This window comes from Salvelinus fontinalis, chromosome 12, assembly GCF_029448725.1.
Source record: "Salvelinus fontinalis isolate EN_2023a chromosome 12, ASM2944872v1, whole genome shotgun sequence".
Taxonomy (NCBI): Eukaryota; Metazoa; Chordata; class Actinopteri; order Salmoniformes; family Salmonidae; genus Salvelinus; species Salvelinus fontinalis.
The window spans coordinates 34,195,736-34,216,084 of NC_074676.1; the positions used below are offsets into that span (position 1 = coordinate 34,195,736).

The window sequence follows — 20,349 nt, forward strand, 5'->3', positions numbered from 1 at the left end:
GCTGCTGCTCCAGTTTCAAGTGTTTTGCCTGCGGCTATGGAACCCTGACCTGTTCACCGGACGTGCTACCTGTCCCAGACCTGCTGTTTTCAACTCACTAGAGACAGCAGGAGCGGTAGAGATACTCTAAATGATCGGCTATGAAAAGCCAACTGACATTTACTCCTGAGGTGCTGACCTGTTGCACCCTCAACAACCACTGTGATTATTATTATTTGACCCTGCTGGTCATCTATGAACATTTGAACATCTTGGCAATGTTCTGTTATCATCTCCACCAGGCGCAGCCAGAAGAGGACTGGCCACCCCTCATAGCCTGGTTCCTCTCTAGGTTTCTTCCTAGGTTCTGGCCTTTCTAGGGAGTTTTTCCTAGCCACCGTGGTTCTACACCGGTATTGCTTGCTGTTTGGTGTTTTAGGCTGGGTTTCTGTACAGCACTTTGTGACATCAGCTGATGTAAGAAGGGCTTTATAAATACATTTGATTGATTGATTCATACAATAAATCATCCTCGCTCATCTTAAACTGAGACCAGGTTGTTTGTTGCATCTTAACAACAAAGGAGAATTATGGCAAGAATTTACGTCGGTGATTAACTAATGACAAAGGTTAGGATAATTTACGTAAAGGTTAGGAGAATGAAAACGACAAAGGTTATGATAATTTACCTAAAATGTTAGGTCAATTAAAGGTTAGAATAAGGGACAGGGGAAGGGTTAGCTAAAATGCTACAGTTGTCCCCGACGCGACTCGAATACCCAACCTTTGGATTGTTAGACTTCGCTGTATACATCAACGACAAAGGTTAGGATAATTTATGTAAAAGGTTAATTTAAGGTTAATTCTACAGCTGTTCCCAACGTGAATCGAACACACAACCTTTGGATTGCTAGACGTTCGCTGTATACACCCATTCTCCCCGACCAACTAACCAACCAACCTCCCTCCCTCCGCCTGTTTTGCATGTTATTTTGGTATTAATACGTGTCACATATCAGTTTGCAAACAAAATAAAAAATATCATAATTGAGTTATTAAATATATAAATCCGCAAACAAACATGGTCTCTTTTTTGCTTTCTTAAGTAAGGCAGCTCCAAAGTGCAGGTGTTTCAGCTTAGCTCAGTATTTTCTGTGGTGGTGGAGCGTAGGGGTTAGTAATGTTCTCTAGTTGCACCGTGATTGGGTAATGTTCTCTAGTTGCGCCGTGATTGGCTCAATGTTCTGTCACTCATTGGGAAACCACATCATCGCCAAATTTAAGGGTAGCGCTAGAAAATTCAAGCCCCTTTGGGTGATGCCATAGAGTTACATTAGAAGTGCCAATCCAAGAAAGCTCGAGGTCAAGGGTGACAGATAAAATGACGTCAAATCACGTTATATCTACAGTAGCTTTATTGGAGTGACTTTGTCAACATCATACTTTCTAAATCTTACCTAGCAAGCTAGCAGTCATCATCATGAATCAAGCCAAAACTCTACTGGCAAATACTTTTAATCCTTATCATATGAAGATAAATAATTAAGAGAAATTATAGATAAAACGTATCGGTGCTCATTGGCTATTGGACATAAACATTACACAACAAGTTGGAAATCACAACTTCAACAATGAGTGGTTTGGAAGGAATTAGAGGCTAACTACAAGCATTGCAAAGCAATCACTAGCCTGCTATTCAGTGAAGTGGCTGTGTGGGCCCAAGCTTGGGTTTAAGGGTCTCTTTTCCAAACTTAAAATGATAAAGATTCAACATTGGCCGTGCTGTCAATTCAGCAGGATTTCTCCCACGCTCTGAACAACTGTTAACTCGGACCTGGGAAACCTGACTTCAGTGAGTTCAAGACAACTGGGAACTCAGGGAAAAAACGAGCTCCGACTGGGAAAATACGTTTTGAACGGTCATCCAACTCGGAATTGTAAGTCGAGAACTCTGGCCTCTTTCTAGAGCTACGACCTGAAGATCACTGACGTCATCATGATTTGACCTTGTTTTTTTCAGAGTTCCCAGTTGTCTTGAAAGCGCCATAAATGCCATACTTTTATGACAAAGTTTCATGACAGAATTTGTCCACGAAGGACCGCCTCACCACCTTCCTGTTCAAGTGAGCACAGCACAACAAGGTGAGTCCAAAAATGTGAGATATGTATAACCCATGTAGCCCATGTGCTTCACTCTAATAATTTGGTATATTTTCCCCGCTTAATTTTGCAGACTGTTCTGATTTGGTGGTGCACATGTTGCCTTTAACCTGTTTTAGAGAAATGTAATCATTGAATATTGTAAGAGCTATTGTAAGAGCTTTCATTGTCTGCTTATATGCTCCCTTTAATTATCCTATGGTTCTGACTTGGCGTACAGGGAGAACACTGTAAGAACAGTCCATGTTCTGAATTCCTTCACCGTACATTTCAAAAGTGCTGAACAAATAGTTATATTGACTACTTCTGTCCTAGCTCACTCATTAATGTCTTAACTGACATTTACCACCTTTACTCCACACACATAGACGCATACAAAGCTCTCCCTCGCCCTCTATTTGGCAGTTCTGACCATAATTCTATCCTCCTGATTCCTGTTTACAAGCAAAAATTCAAGCAGGAAGCACCAGTGACCGGTGAAATACAAAAGTGGTCAGATGAAGCAGATGCTAAGCTACAGGACTGTTTTGTTAGCACAGACTGGGATATGTTCCAAGATTCCTCTGATGGCATTGAGGAGTACAGTCATTGGCTTCATCAATAAGTGCATTGATGACGTCATCCCCACAGTGACCGTACGTGCATACCCAAACCAGAAGCCATGGATTACAGGCAACATCCGCACTGAGCTAAAGGCTGGAGCTTCCTCTTTCAAGGAGCGGGACTTTAACTTCTTGCGACTAGGGGGGTGCCATTTCGACATAGCACAAATTCGTCTCCAAATTAAACTGCCTCGTACTCAATTCTTGCTCGTACAATATGCATATTATTATTACTATTGGATAGAAAACACTCTCTAGTTTCTAAAACCGTTTGAATTATGTCTGTAAGTGAAACAGAACTCGACTTAGAGCAATTCTCCTATGAGGATTTGAAAATGGTGAAATCTCCACGCTGTTCCCAGACCTGTAGATAACCCTGACTGTCTTCTATTGGTTGAGATGCACTGCATACGCCTTCCCCTGGTTGTTAGCGAATAGGGAGAGTTGAAATGGAGTTTCTACGCAGTTCAGAAAGTTGATAAATTGGTTGGAATCGAGGTGTCCATTCTTTTGGACCTTCGCGCTGACGCAGAAAGGGTCTTGGAATGTCTTTTTAGAAGCTCTGATTTTAGAAACTAGAAATATCCGTCTCTGTTTTTATTCGATATAGGCTTTAAAGACATCATAATCTTGTTATTTTAAACCGATTTATACCAGTTTATGTCAGTATATTGCGATTTTCGGGCATTTCATTTTCTGACGTTGTATTGAGTTGGGTATCTCTCTCTCGAATGCCATTGTGTACTGCTAATTGCAGTCGAAGGAAAACGTCGAAGGAAACATTCTCCAACCCAGCAACGATTCTTTTGGCCAATGGACACCTTTCCCAAGATTCTGATGGGAGTTCAGCTAATAGTAAGTACTATTTATGCTGATAATTCGTTGTTCTGTTGAAAAAGTAAAATGCATAAGACGCCATTATTTTCCGTGTAGCCTTGCGCTATCGCACCCTGTATTGCACCCAGAATTGCGCAGTAAGGTTAATTTTAAAAATGTAATTCAGCGATTGCATTAAGAACTAATTTGTCTTTCAATTGCTGTCCACCCTGTATTTTTTTGTCAAGTTTATGATTATTTATTGATTAGACTAGGTGACTCTCCAAGATGGCGCCCGAAGTTTTCTGGGGAGCTTGGCAACTTTTCTCATTGTATAAGCACGATTTGTGCCGCTAAATATGGACATTTTCGAACAAACTCTATATGCATTGTGTAATATGATGTTACAGGACTGTCATCTGAAGAATTCTGAGAAGGTTAGTGAAAACATTATTATTTTGGTGGTGAATACGTTATCGCTATGTTTGGCTGGAGTCAATGCTGTTGTTTGGTTTGCTACTGTGCTAAGCTAATATAACGTTATATTGTGTTTTCGCTGTAAAACACTTAGAACATCTGAAATATTGTCTGGATTCACAAGATCTGTGTCTTTCAATTGCTGTACGCTGTGTATTTTTAAGAAATGTTTTATGATGAGTAATTAGCTAATACACGTTGCTCTCTGTAGTTATTCTAGTCGATTTGTGATGGTGGCTGCAATGGTAAACTATGATTTATACCTGAAATATGCACATTTTTCTAACAAAACATATGCTATACAATAAATATGTTATCAGACTGTCATCTGATGAGGTTGTTTCTTGATTAGTGGCTATTTATATCTTTATTTGGCCGAATTTGTGATAGCTACTGATGCAGTAAGAAAATGGTGGAGTAAAAAAAAAAGTTGTCTTTTGCTAACGTGGTTAGCTAATAGATTTACATATTTTGTCTTCCCTGTAAATCATTTTAAAAATCAGAAATGATGGCTTTATTCACAAGATGTGTATCTTTCATTTGGTGTCTTGGACTTGTGATTTCATGAACATTTTATTATATGATATCCCTGTGGCTTTAGGCTAGGCTATGCTAGTCAGCTTTTGTGATGGGGGGGCTCCAGGATCCGGGTTTGGTAGGCGTTAGAGGTTAACCCGGAAGCTTATAAGAAATCCCGCTATGCCCTCTGATGAACAATCAGACAGGAAAAGCATCAATACAGGTGTCACGCCCTGGCCTTAGTATTCTTTGTTTTCTTTATTGTTTTAGTTAGGTCAGGGTGTGACATGGGGAATGTTTGTGTTTTGTCGGTTTTGGGTGGTTATATGGTAAAGGGGGTGTTGGGTGTAGTGTATGGGTTTGTGTTGAGTGAATGTGTCTAGCTGTGTCTATGGTTGAGTGTAGGTTCTAGGAAAGTCTATGGTTGCCTGAATTGGGTCTCAATTAGAGACAGCTGGTTATTGTTGTCTCTGATTGGGAGCCATATTTAAGGCAACCATAGGCTTTAGCTGTTTGTGGGGAATTGTCTATGTCAGAGTGTTTAGTGTCAGCACTTCTGTTTGTATATCTTCACGCTCGTCTGTTTTGTTGTTTTTGTAGTTTGTATAGTGTTTGTTTCGTTTTCGTCTTCTTTCTCAAATAAAGAGGATGTACTTTCCACGCGCTGCGCCTTGGTCCTCATTCTCTCCTAAAGATGATTGTGACAGAATTCCCTAACAATATGGGATCAAGCAGCGTGAAAAGCGGCAAGGAGGAATGGAAATGGGAGCGTAATCTGGACTACACTATGTGGGAGGAGATCGACAGGTTGGCGATGACCCAGGGTGAGTGCCGGAGCCAGCCTGGGATTCTCTGGCGCAGTGCGAGGAGGGATAACGGCGAATGGAGGCAGCACAACGACGCGGTAGGAAGCCTGTGAGTCAGCCCCAAAAAATTATTGGGGGGGGCTTAGAGGTTGTGGGCCGAGGGCAGGTAGGAGACCTGCGCCCACTTCCCAGGCTAAACGTGGAGAGCGGGAGTACGGGCGAACACCGTGTTACGCAGTAGAGCGCACGGTGTCTCCTGTACGTGTTCATAGCCCGGTGCGGGTTATTCTACCTCCCCGCACTGGTAGGGCTAGATTGGGCATTGAGCCAGGTGTCATGAAGCCGGCTCAACGTGTCTGGTCTCCAGTGCGTCTCCTCGGGCCGGCATACATGGCACCAGCCTTACGCATGGTGTCCCCGGTTCGCCTACATAGCCCGGTGCGGGTTATTCCACCTCCCCGCACTGGTCTGGCGACGGGGAGCATTCAACCAGGTAAGGTTGGGCAGGCTCGGTGCTCAAGGGAACCAATACGCCTGCACGGTCCGGTATTTCCGGCGCCACCTCCCCGCCCCAGTCCAGTTCCACCAGTGCCTACACCACGCACCAGGCTTCCAGTGTGTCTCCAGAGCCCTGTTCCTCCTCCACGTACTCGTCCTATGGTGCTTGTCTCCAGCCCGGTACCACCAATTCCGGCACCACGCACCAAGCCTCCTGTGCGTCTCCAGATTCCTGTGCATCCTGTTGCTGCTCCCCGCACTAGCCCTGAGATGCGTGTCCCCAGCCCGGTACCACCAGTTCCGGCACCACGCACTAGGCCTAATGTGCGTCTCCAGGGTCCAGTATGCCCTGTTCCTTCTCCCCGCACTAGCCTGAAGGTGCGTGTCCCCAGCCCGGTAACACCAGTTCCGGCACCACGCACCAGGCATACAGTGCGCCTCAGCCGGCCAGAGTCTGCCGTCTGCACAGCGGTGCCTGAAATGCCCGTCTGCCAAGTGCCATCTGAGCCACCCGTCTGCCAAGCGCCATCTGAGCCACCCGTCTGCCAAGCGCCATCTGAGCCATCAGTCTACCCAGCGCCATCTGAGCCATCCGTCTACCCAGCGCCATCTGAGCCATCCGTCTACCCAGCGCCATCTGAGCCATCCGTCTGCCCCGAGCCATTAGAGCCGCCCGTCTGTCCCGAGCCGTCAGAGCCGTTCGTTAGTCAGGAGCCGCTAGAGCCATTCGTCAGTCAGGATCTGCCAGAGCCGCCAACCAGACAGGATCTGCCAGAGCCGCCAACCAGACAGGATCTGCCAGAGCCGCCTACCAGACAGGATCTGCCAGAGCCGCCTACCAGACAGGAGCAGCCAGATCCGTCAGCCAGCCATGAGCAGCCAGATCCGTCAGCCAGCCATGAGCAGCCAGATCCATCAGCCAGCCATGAGCAGCCAGATCCGTCAGCCAGCCATGAGCAGCCAGATCCGTCAGCCAGCCATGAGCAGCCATATCCGTCAGCCAGCCATGAGCAGCCAGATTCGTCAGCCAGCCATGAGCAGCCAGATCCGTCAGCCAGCCATGAGCAGCCAGATCCGTCAGCCAGCCATGAGCAGCCAGATCCGTCAGCCAGCCATGAGCAGCCAGATCCGTCAGCCAGCCATGAGCAGCCAGATCCGTCAGCCAGCCATGAGCAGCCAGATCCGTCAGCCAGCCATGAGCAGCCAGATCCGTCAGCCAGCCATGAGCAGCCAGATCCGTCAGCCAGTCATGAGCAGCCAGATCCGTCAGCCAACCATGAGCCGTCCAGCCAGGATCCGCCAGAGCCGTCCAGCCAGGATCCGTCCCTCAGTCCGGAGCTGCCGTCCCTCAGTCCGGAGCTGCCGTCCCTCAGTCCGGAGCTGCCGCCCCTTATCCTGGTGCTGCCCCTTATCCCGGTGCTGCCCCTTATCCCGGTGCTGCCCCTTATCCCGGTGCTGCCCCTTATCCCGGTGCTGCCCCTTAGTCCGGTGCTGCCCCTTAGTCCGGTGCTGCCCCTTAGTCCGGTGCTGCCCCTTAGTCCGGTGCTGCCCCTTAGTCCGGTGGGGTTGAGGTGGAGGGTGGCCATTTGGAGGAGGCTACGGAGGCGGGTAGTGACTGTGGTGGGGTGGGGACCACGACCAGTGCAGGAGCCGCCACCGTGGAAGGAAACCACCCAGACCCTCCCCTAGACTTTGTGCTGGTGCGCCCGGAGTTCGCACCTTAAGGGGGGGGGGGGTTATGTCACGCCCTGGCCTTAGTATTCTTTGTTTTCTTTACTATTTTAGTTAGGTCAGGGTGTGACATGGGGAATGTTTGTGTTTTGTCTGTTTTGGGTGGTTATATGGTAAAGGGGGTGTTGGGTGTAGTGTATGGGTTTGTGTTGAGTGAATGTGTCTAGCTGTGTCTATGGTTGAGTGTAGGTTCTAGGAAAGTCTATGGTTGCCTGAATTGGGTCTCAATTAGAGACAGCTGGTTATTGTTGTCTCTGATTGGGAGCCATATTTAAGGCAACCATAGGCTTTAGCTGTTTGTGGGGAATTGTCTATGTCAGAGTGTTTAGTGTCAGCACTTCTGTTTGTATAGCTTCACGCTCGTCTGTTTTGTTGTTTTTGTAGTTTGTATAGTGTTTGTTTCGTTTTCGTCTTCTTTCTCAAATAAAGAGGATGTACTTTCCACGCGCTGCGCCTTGGTCCTCATTCTCTCCTAAAGACGATTGTGACAACAGGACTAAGATCGAATCGTACTACACCGGCTCTGACGCTCGTTGGATGTGGCAGGGCTTGCAAACCATTACAGACTACAAAGGGAAGCACAGCCGAGAGCTGCCCGGTGACGCGAGCCTACCAGATGAGCTAAACTACTTTTATGCTCGCTTCGAGGCAAATAACACTGAAACATGCATGAGAGCACCAGCTGTTCCGGAAGACTGTTTGATCACGCTCTCCGCAGCCGATGTGGGTAAGACCTTTAAACAGGTCAATATTCACAAGGCCGCAAGGCCAGACGGATTACTAGGACATGTACTGCGAGCATGCGCTGACCAACTGGCAAGTGTCTTCACTGACATTTTCAACCTCTTCCTGTCCGAGTCTGTAATACCAACATAGTGCCTGTTACCAAGAACACTAAGGTAACCTGCCTAAATGACTATGGACCCGTAGCACTCATGTCTGTAGCCATGAAGTGCTTTGAAAGGCTGGTCATGGCTCACATCTAACCATTATCCCAGAAACGCTAGACCCACTCCAATTTGCATACCGCCCCAACAGATCCACAGATGATGCACAGATGATGCAATCTCCTATGTGAGAATGCTATTCGGTTACGGAACCCCTACCTGTCCCAGACCTGCTGTTTTCAACTCTTAATGATCGGCTATGAAAAGCCAACAGATTTATTCCTGATTATTATTTGACCATGCTTGTCATTTATGAACATTTTGAAAATCTTGGCTCTCTCTAATTTTCTCCTTCTCTCTTTCTTTCTCTCGGAGGACCTGAGCCTGGGACCATACGTCGGGACTGCCGGGCGTGGTGGCTCCTTGCTGTCCCCAGTCCGCCTGGCCTTGCTGCTGTTCCGGTTTCAGCTGTTCTGCCTGCGGTTATGGAACCGCCACCTGTCCCAGACCTGTTGTTTTTCAACTCTTAATGATCGGCTATGAAAAGCCAACTGAAAATTATCCATGATTATTATTTGACCATGCTTGTCACTTATGAACATTTTTGAACATCTTGGCATAGTTCTGTTATAATCTCCACCCGGCACAGCCAGAAGAGGACTGGCCACCCCTCATAGCCTGGTTCCTCTCTAGGTTTCTTCCTAGGTTTTGGCCTTTCTAGGGAGTTTTTCCTAGCCACCGTGCTTCTTCACCTGCATTCTAGCTGTTTGGGGTTTTAGGCTGGGTCTCTGTACAGCACTTCGAGATATTAGCTGATGTACGAAGGGCTATATAAAATAAACTTGATTGATTGATATTCACTATCTACAGCTCAGCATTCAACACCATAGTACCCTCAAAGCTCATCAATAAGCTAAAGACCCTGGGACTAAACACCTCCCTCTGCAACTGGATCCTGGACTTCCTAATGGGCCGCCCCCAGATGGTAAAGGTAGGTAACAACACATCCGCCACGCTGATCCTCAACACAGGGGCCCTTCAAGGGTGCGTGCTCAGTCCCCTTCTGTACTCCCTGTTCACTAATGACTGCACGGCCAGGGATGACTTCAACACCATCATCAAGTTTTGCCGATGACACAACAGTGGTAGGCCTGATCACCGACACTGACGAGACAGCCTATAGGGAGGAGGTCAGAGACCTGGCTGTGTGGTGCCAGGACAACAACCTCCCCCTCGACGTGATCAAGACAAAGGAGATGATTGTGGACTACAGGAAAAAGAGGACCGAGCACGCCCCCATTCTCATCGACGGGGCTGCAGTGGAGCAGGTTGAGAGCTTCAAGTTCCTTGGTGTCCACATCACCAACAAACTAAAATGGTCCAAGCACACCAAGACAGTCGTGAAGAGGGCACGACAAAACCTATTCCCCCTCAGGAGACTGAAAAGATTTGGCATGGGTCCTCAGATCCTCAAAAGGTTCTACAGCTGAACCATCGAGAGCATCCTGACTGGTTGCATCAATGTCTGGTATGGCAACTGCTTGGCCTCTGACTGCAAGGCACTACAGAGGGTAGTGCGAACGACCCAGTACATCACTGGGGCCAAGCTTCCTGCCATCCAGGACCTCTATACGAGGCGGTGTCAGAGGAAGGCCCTAAAAATTGTCAAAGACTCCAGCCACCCTAGTCATAGACTGTTCTCTCTGCTTGCTGTACGCTACTGTTCGGCAAGCGGTACTGTTCCCTCTGCTACCACAGGGCAAGCGGACAAGGCTCCGCTGATAGCCGGGTGTAGGATTGGTAAGGTTTTGGGACTGCTGTTGGGACAGCTTTATGTTGGTCCTAACAGTTTGTGGGTACCGTTTGTCACCGTTATAGTGTGATTCATGTATTGTTTAGTGTTGTGTTATGTAGTGGTTTTGCTGGCATGCACCCCCCAATATAGTTTTTTTGCCCCACCAATATTTATATGCTAAAATCGCCACTGCTCCTACGTAACCTTCTGTCTTCAGTAACAGGAAATGTAACACATCATACTTTCGGAGGTGCAAACATCAATGTAAAATACCAAACGTATGTCCAGTGAGTCCAGTCTGGTGTACGGGAACAGGCCCCTAGACTACTGAATGGATCTAAAATCTAGAGCAGGGTTGTCAAACATACAGCACGTGGGAAAAACAAAACTCAGTATACTTTTAAATTACTAAAACCAAATCGAAACTGTGTAGAAATTATAGTGGACTTTAAAAAAATATATATTTCACCAGGTGGGCTAGTTGAGAACAAGTTCTCATTTGCAACTGCGACCTGGCCAAGATAAAGCATAGCAATTCGACACGTACAACAACACAGAGTTACACATGGAATAAACAAAACATACAGTCAATAATACAGTAGAACAAAGAAAACAAAAAGTCTATATACAGTGAGTGCAAATGAGGTAAGATAAGGGAGTTAAGGCAATAAATAGGCCATGGTGACGAAGTAATTACAATACTTACTTAAATTCATACAGTCTCTTGACTGTGTCCAGCTCACAATAATCACAGAAATGAAAGCTAGACAGTCAGGGAGCGAAAATTCCAAAAACTATTGATATGGGACTGTGTTTAGCAAATTTTGACCGCGAGGAAATGTAACCAATTTTCAGTGCAGCCCTCCGGACCTCGTTGAAGACAGAATGAGGCCCTCTGGGGAAAAATTGTTTGACACTCCTGCTCTAGAGTGTGTATTAATGCCACGTTCAAAACAACTGGGAAAGGGGAACTCGGAAATCCTCGATATCCAACTTCAGTGCGTTCAAAACAACTGAGAACTCCGACAGGGAAAAATCGATTTGAGCGGTATTCCAACTCTGAATTCCAACTCGGGAACTTGGGCCTCTTTCGCGAGCGCCACTTTCTGACCTGAAGATCACTAACATCATGATTTGACCTCATATTTTTCAGAGTTCCCAATTGTTTTGAACGTGGCATTAGCAGCACTTACCACCATCTTGTTAAGGGAGACCCAGCAGTCCTGGGGGAAATCCTGCAGCATGGGAACCAGGAACTGCAAACAGCCATCCCAGTGACACAGCAGCAACATCATACCAATCAGGTTGAAGATACGCATCACTGCACTGGCCAGGTCATAGGTCATATGGAAGATCTGTCACGAGAGGGACAGAAAGAGTGGACAGTCAGTGAGTGGTGTGTAACACCTCATTCATTCACCATTTCACATGGACTTAGCTAACATTAACTTCTTATGGCTGGGTGGCAGTATTGAGTATCTTGGATGAAAAGGTGCCCAGAGTAAACTGCCTGCTACTCAGGCTCACAGGCTACGATATGCATATTATTAGTAGATTTGGATAGAAAACACTCTGAAGTTTCTAAAACTGTTTGAATGCTGTCTGTGAGTATAACAGAACTCATATGGCAGGCAGAAACCTGAGAAAAAATCCAACCAGGAAGTGGGAAATCTGAGGTTTGTAGGTTTGCCTATCCAATATACAGTGGGATATTGATCATATTGCACTTCCTAAGGTGTCCAATAGATGTCAACAGTCTTTAGAACCTTGTTTCAGGCTTCTACTGTGAAGAATGAGGGAAGGAGAGCTCTTTGAGTCAGGTGTCTGGCATGAACTGAACATGCGCGTTCACATGAGAGCGACCTGCTTTCCATTGCATTTCTGAAGACAAAGGAATTCTCCGGTTGAAACATTATTGAAGATTTATGTTAAAAACATCCTAAAGATTGATTCTATACATCGTTTGACATGTTTCGATGAACTGTAATGGAATTGTTTGACTTTTTGTCTGACCTGAGCGTCATGAATTTGGATTACTGGACTGAACGTGCGAACAAAATTGAGGTATTTGGACATAAATGATGGATTATATCGAACAAAACAAACATTTATTGTGGAACTGGGATTCCTGGGAGTGCATTCTGATGAAGATCATCAAAGGTAAGTGAATATTTATAAATCTATTTCTGACTTCTGTTGACTCCACAACATGGCGGGTTTTTGTGTCTGAGTGCCGTACTCAGATTATAGCATGGTGTGCTTTTTCCGTAAAGTTTTTTTGAAATCTGACACAGCGGTTGCATTAAGGAGAAGTTTATCTAAAGTTCCATGTATAATACTTGTATCTTTTATAAATGTTTATTATGAGTATTTCTGTAGATTGATGTGGCTCTCTGCAAAATCACCGGACGTTTTGGAGGCAAAACATTACTGAACATAACGCGCCAATGTAAACCGAGATTTTTGGATATAAATATGAACTTTATCGAACAGAACATACATGTATTGTGTAACATGAAGTCCTATGAGTGTCATCTGATGAAGATCATCAAAGGTTAGTGATTAATTTTATCTCTATTTCTGCTTTTTGTGACTCCTCTCTTTGGCTGGAAAAATGGCTTGGTTTTTCTATGACTACGTGCTGACCTAACATAATCGTTTGGTGTGCTTTCGTCGTAAAGTATTTTTTAAATCGGACACTGTGGTGGGATTAACAACAAGTTTATCTTTAAAATGGTGTAAAATACTTGTATGTCTGAGGAATTTTAATTATGAGATATCTGTTGTTTTGAATTTGGTGCCCTGCACTTTCACTGGCTGTTGTCATATCGATCCCATTAACGGGATCTCAGCCGTAAGAAGTTTTAACAAAGACAATGAACACATGATAAAAAAGATTAAAAGATGGAGCCAGATTACATTATTTGCATTATCTGGTTACAACAGGATATGGACAGGATTTGGATTCATGATTGGATTAGTTATTGTAATTCAGTAAGTAAGTTTACCGATACCGATTATGCACAGTTGCTTTTCTGAACACACAGCTGTTGTACTTTCATTTGTTACCTTGAGAAATGAAGCACACCAAATAACTTCTGTGATAATGACACTAATTTCCTGCACTCATCAGGCACTAATAGCTCTGTTGAGATGAACATGATCAAGAGAAAGTGTGGAATGTCAAAAATCTCAATCAATCAGACATAAGACAGCTATCCTCCCTCATTCTCCCTTCCTTCCCTTCTTCCACCCACCCATCCCTCCTCTTCTCCCTCCCTCCCTCCTTCCTTCCCTCTCCAAGACCAAGCCTTGTCCTATTATGGTGAGTGTTCGTTTAGAACACAGAACACCCAGCCCTGAGTGATGCACTGTTGTTGTGGTCACAGCCTTGTAAACACTTCTCAGCTGTGGCCCTTTGGCTGTGGTCAAAGGGCCTGTCTCCCTATCGTGCAAGTGTGCATGCATGTGTGTGTTCCAGAAAAGCCCTGCAGGAGAACCAATTAAGCCCCCCAAAAAAACATAAGACCAAAAGGCTACCACACCTGAGACAGGGGAAGTTGCCCTATATACACTGCTCAAAAAAATAAAGGGAACACTTAAACAACACAATGTAACTCCAAGTCAATCACACTTCTGTGAAATCAAACTGTCCACTTAGGAAGCAACACTGACTGACAATAAATTTCACATGCTGTTGTGCAAATGGAATAGACAAAAGGTGGAAATTATAGGCAATTAGCAAGACACCCCCCAAAACAGAAGTGATTCTGCAGGTGGTGACCACAGACCACTTTTCTGTTCCTATGCTTCCTGGCTGATGTTTTGGTCACTTTTGAATGCTGGCGGTGCTCTCACTCTAGTGGTAGCATGAGAAGGAGTCTACAACCCACACAAGTGGCTCAGGTAGTGCAGTTCATCCAGGATGGCACATCAATGCGAACTGTGGCAAAAAGGCGCTACCAGGAGACAGGCCAGTACATCAGGAGACGTGGAGGAGGCCGTAGGAGGGCAACAACCCAGCAGCAGGACCGCTACCTCCGCCTTAGTGCAAGGAGGTGCACTGCCAGAGCCCTGCAAAATGACCTCCAGCAGGCAACAAATGTGCATGTGTCAGCATATGGTCTCACAAGGGGTCTGAAGATCTCATCTCGGTACCTAATGGCAGTCAGGCTACCTCTGGCGAGCACATGGAGGGCTGTGCGGCCCCACAAAGAAATGCCACCTCACACCATGACTGACACATCGCCAAACCGGTCATGCTGGAGGATGTTGCAGGCAGCAGAACGTTCTCCACGGCGTCTCCAGACTCTGTCACGTCTGTCACATGTGCTCATGTGCTCAGTGTGAAACTGCTTTCATCTGTGAAGAGCACAGGGCGCCAGTGGCGAATTTGCCAATCTTGGTGTTCTCTGGCAAATGCCAAACGTCCTGCACGGTGTTGGGCTGTAAGCACAACCCCCACCTGTGGACGTCGGGCCCTCATACCACCCTCATGGAGTCTGTTTCTGACCGTTTGAGCAGACACATGCACATTTGTGGCCTGCTGGAGGTCATTTTGCAGGGCGCTGGCAGTGCACCTCCTTGCACAAAGGCGGAGGTAGCGGTCCTGCTGCTGGGTTGTTGCCCTCCTACGGCCTCCTCCACGTCTCCTGATGTACTGGCCTGTCTCCTGGTAGCGCCTGCATGCTCGGGACACTACGCTGACAGACACAGCAAACCTTTTTGCCACAGTTCGCATTGATGTGCCATCCTGGATGAACTGCACTACCTGAGCCACTTGTGTGGGTTGTAGACTCTGTCTCATGCTACCACTAGAGTGAGAGCACCGCCAGCATTCAAAAGTGACCAAAACATCAGCCAGGAAGCATAGGAACTGAGAAGTGGTCTGTGGTCACCACCTGCAGAATCACTCCTGTTTTGGGGGGTGTCTTGCTAATTGCCTATAATTTCCACCTTTTGTCTATTCCATTTGCACAACAGCATGTGAAATTTATTGTCAATCAGTGTTGCTTCCTAAGTGGACAGTTTGATTTCACAGAAGTGTGATTGACTTGGAGTTACATTGTGTTGTTTAAGTGTTCCCTTTATTTTTTTGAGCAGTGTAGGAACTAGGCCATTAACACCCCTCTACGAAGACAAGGGAGAGAATAGATTCTCCTGACTGTTGTTTACAATGTAGAGCTCCAACAGAGTGTGAGCCAGGTGATTCAGTCATCTCACAAGACCTCACTCACGCTAAACCGTGGGTTTAAAGCTTAACTGAATGCAAAATTAGAACCTGCTCTGCTACACAACAGAAGCCTGGAATGTATCCTTTTGCTGTTTCTCCAAGTGACTGTATTGGAATATCTGTGGTGAAAAAGGCCAAGCAAGCATCCTTTTGTATCACCTCTTTCCAGCTTTGTCTCAAAAGCCCTACAATTAAAAACAAACTCCCTGTATTACCGAGGCCCCTGTGTTTCCTGTGTTTGGGTGGTACTGTATGTGGGTGTTTTTCATGGTGCCTGCACAGCTGTTTCTGTTTGTGTTTAATTTACCTGCAGTGCACACAGATATCTAAATAAATGCAGTGGCTCGTCACTGTTAAAATTGAGTGTTTTGTAACACTAAAACACTAAAACTAGTGGTAACTGAGCTGCCAATACCTTAAAGGAGACAGCACCTTAACTTTGCTGGAGTATTGAAACACATGGTTGTGAGGGTATTGGGACAGATTTAAGGTGTACTGAAACATTCATCCTGAGGTGTTCTGAAACATGACATGGTACCACACACCACATAATCAGGAGATGTGCAACACCTTGCCAGAGGCTGGGAAAAGTTTAAAAACACTATTATGGTGTTTCAAGTCCTGTGTACTGCAGAATTAGATCCCTTCTCTTTTGGTGTTGTTCCCTCCTGTTATTGTATATTCCCTGCTCTTATATGGTGCGTTTACAAACTCCTCATTGGTAATTCCAAAATGTCAAAGTACTATGCTCAAACAAGGGACACAAAAATATATCGTTGTGCGAAAATAAAAATAAAATAAAAATTCCAGGATAATAATTGAGTACTAAATACTTTTTTCAAGTCATGATTGAAGCTTCAAATGCTTGATCATTTATTTGCTAATTATCAAATGACCACAAAACATTAACAGGTATTTTACCTTTTTATATTGATAAAGTAGGACAGTTCAAAGATTTGTAAGGTATTCATCACATTATTCTTCAAAATCAACAGAAATGTGGCATTAAATCAAATCAAATGTTATTGGTCACATACACATATTTAGCAGATGTTCAATCAGTGTTGCTTCCTAACTGGACAGTTTGATTTCACAGAAGTGTGATTGACTTGGAGTTATATTGTGTTGTTTAAGTGTTCCCTTTATTTTTTTGAGCAGTGTATATGAAGTAGAATAGAATACAGTACATACATATGAAATGAATAAAGCAGTATGTAAACATTATTAAAGTGACTAGGGTTCCATTATTAAAGTGACCAGTGATTACATGTCTATGTATATAGGGCAGCAACCTCTAAGGTGCAGGGTTGAGTAATCGGGTGGTAGCCGGCTAGTGATGGCTATTTAACAGTCTGATGGCCTTGAGATAGAAGCTGTTTTTCAGTGTCTCGGTCCCAGCTTTGATGCACCTGTGCTGACCTCGCCTTCTGGAGGATAGTGGGGCGAACAGGCCGTGGCTTGATGATCTTTTTGGCCTTCCTGTGACATCAGGTGCTGTGGGTGTCCTGGAGGGCAGGCAGTGAGCCCCCGTTGATGCGTTGGGCAGAGCGCACCACCCTCTGGAGAGCCCTGCGATTGCCGGCGGTGCAGTTGCCATACCAGGCAGTGGTACAGCCCGACAGGATGCTTTCAATTGTGCATCTGTAAAAGGGTCTTAGGGACCAAGCCAAATTTCTTCAACCTCCTGAGGTTGAAGAGGCGCTGTTGTGCCTTCTTCACTACACTGTCTGTGTGGGTGGAACATTTCAGATGGTCAATGATGTGTACACTGAGGAAATTAAAGCTTTCCACCTTTCCAATGTGGATAGAGGCGTGCTCCCTCTGCTTTTTCCTGAAGTCCACGATCATCTCCTTCATTTTGTTGACGTTGAGTTATTTTTTTTATTTTTTTTCTGACGTTATTTTCCTGGCACCACTCCGCCAGGTCCCTCACCTCCTCCCTGTAGGCTGTCTCTTCATTGTTGGTAATCAGGCCTACTATGGTTGTGTCATCTCCCAACTTGTTGATTGAGTTGGAGACGTGTGTGGTCACACAGTCATGGGTGAACAGGGAGTACAGGAGGGGGCTGAGTACGCACCCTTGTGGGGCCCCAGTGTTGAGGATCAGTGAAGGGGAGGTGTTGTTTCCTACCTTCACCACTTGGGGGCGGCCCGCCAGAAAGTCCTGGGCCCAGTTGCACAGGGCGGGGTTCAAACCTAGGGCCCCGAGCTCGATGATGAGCTTGGAGGGTACTTTGGTGTTGAATGCTGAGCTATAGTCAATGAACAGCATTCTTACATTGGTATTCTTACATTGGTATTATTATTACTATTGGATAGAAAACACTCTCAAGTTTCTAAAACTGTTTGAATTATATCTGTGAGTAAAACAGAACTCATTTTGCAGCAAACTTCCTAACAGGAAGTGAAAAATCTGAAATCGAGGCTCTGTTCCAGGGCCTTCCTATTCAATTGCTTGAAATCTATGGATATACATGCACTTCATACACCTTCCACTAGATGTCAACAGGCAGTGGGAGGTGGAATGGGGTGTCTAGCTTGATCTGAGGTCGAACAAGAGCTCTTGGAATGACGTGACCACAATTTCCTTTGTCTACCAAGGCGCGGGAAGGACATCAGCATTGGCTTCTGAAAAGCGTTCGGTATAGACGGCTAATATCTCCGGCTTTGATTTTATTTGATACATGTGATAATATCATCGTAAAGTATGTTTTTTCAATATAGTTTTATCAGATTATTCAACGTTTATCGGGAGTTTTGGACTTTTCCGTTCTCTGCGTTAGGTGAAGATGGACATCTTCGCGCCACTTGGCTAGCTAAGGTTGCTAATTCGACAGGAGAAGAGGACATTCTAAAACCAAACAACGATTTATTCTGGACAAAGGACTCCTTGTACAAGATTCTGATGGAAGCTCAGCAAAAGTAAGAACCATTTATGATGTTATTTCATATTTCTGTGGAAAATGTTTAGTCCTATTTTCCTTCCTTTTTGCGGGCGCTGTCTCGCTATAACGTAAGCTGTTTGTTATGGTAAAGTTATTTTTTTAAATCTAACACGGCGAATGCATTAAGAACTAGTGTATCTTTCATTTGCTGTCCAACATGTATTTTTTAGTAAAGTTTATGATGAGTTCTTTGGTCAGATTAGGTGACTATCCAAAATATCTCTGGATAATTTGGTGAATCGATGCTACATATTCACAACGTATAACCACGGTTTGCAGCTCAAAATATGCACATTTTCGAACAAAACATAAGTGTAACATGATGTTATAAGACTGTCATCTGATGAAGTTGGTCAAGGTTAGTGATTCATTTTATATCTTTGCTGGTTTTTGCGAATGCTATCTGTCACGTTCCTGACCTTATTTTCCTTTGTTTAAACTTTGTTTAGTTGGTCAGGACGTGAGCTGGGTGGGTAGTCTATGTTATGTGTTTCTATGTTGGGTTAAATGTGTTGCCTGATATGGTTCTCAATTAGGGGCAGGTGTTTGACGTTTCCTCTGATTGAGAACCATATTAAGGTAGGCTGTTCTCACTGTTTGCTTGTGGGTGATTGTTCCTGTGTCTGTGTCTGTATGCACCACACGGGACTGTTTCGTGTTTTCGTTCGTTTGTGTAGTCTGTACCTGTTCGTGCGTTCTTCGTGTATATGTAAGTTCTCAAGTTCAGGTCTGTCTACGTCGTTTGTTGTTTTTGTAAGAGTTTTACTGTCTTCGTCTGTCTGTAAATACATTTCATTATGTCTTCATTCAACGCTGCGTTTTGGTCCGACCCTTACTCCTCCTCCTCATCCGAGGAGGAGGAATTAGACAGCCGTTACACTATCTATGCGGTGAATAAATGCGGTTGTGTGTTTGACTATTGTGGTAAGCTAATATAATGCTATATTGTGTTTTCGCTGTAAAACACTTAAAAAATCTGAAATATTGGCTGGATTCACAAGATGTTTATCTTTCATTTGCTGTACACCATGTATTTTTCATAAATGTTTTATGATGAGTATTTAGGTATTTCACGTTGCTCTCTGTAATTATTCTTGCTGCTTCGGTGCTATTTGTGATTGTAGCTGCAATGTAAAACTATGATTTATACCTCAAATATGCACATTTTCGAACAAAACATAGATTTATTGTATAACATGCTATAAGACTGTCATCTGATGAAGTTGTTTCTTGGTTAGTGACTAATTATATCTCTATTTGGTCGGTTTTGTGATAGCTACCTATGCGGTAAAAAAATTGTGAAAATATGCGGTTGAGTCTTTTGCTATTGTGGTTAGCTAATAGAAATACATATTGTGTTTTCGCTGTAAAACATTTTAAAAATCGAAAATGATGGCTGGATTCACAAGATGTGTATCTTTCATTTGCTGGATTCACAAGATGTGTATCTTTCATTTGCTGTATTGGACTTGTGATTTCATGATATTTATATGCTAGTATTTACTTGTGGCGCTATGCTAGGCTATGCTAGTCAGCTTTTTACTGATGAGGATGCTCCCGGATCAGGGATGGTGATGAAGTAGAGGTTAACTAGCCTCTCAAAGCACTTCATGATGACAGAAGGGAGTGCTACAGGGCGATAGTAAGTTAGTTCAGTGTTTCCTTATCCCAGCAGACTGGGATAAGGAGAGATTGAATATGTCCGTAAACACTCCAGCCAGCTAGGGATGCCATATGGGACGGCAGCCATGCGATGGTTAACACGCTTAAATGTCTTACTCACGTCGGACACATTGAAGGAGAGCCCACAGTCCTTGGGAGAGGACCACATTGATGGCACTGTGCTATCCTCAAAGCAGCGAAGAAGGTGTTTAGCTTGTCTGGGAGCAAGACGTCGGTTT

At 44.9% G+C, this 20,349-nt stretch overlaps 1 protein-coding gene across 2 annotated transcripts in view; it reads right to left on the reverse strand.

Moving 5' to 3' along the window:
- LOC129867221 (potassium/sodium hyperpolarization-activated cyclic nucleotide-gated channel 2-like) overlaps positions 1-20,349 on the reverse strand; it is a 131,901-nt gene that overhangs the window by 63,981 nt on the left and 47,571 nt on the right. For both annotated transcript variants that reach the window (XM_055940481.1, XM_055940482.1), the window contains exon 3: positions 11,464-11,625. In XM_055940481.1, the coding sequence (XP_055796456.1) occupies positions 11,464-11,625 (162 nt within the window). The remainder of the gene's footprint in view (positions 1-11,463; positions 11,626-20,349) is intronic.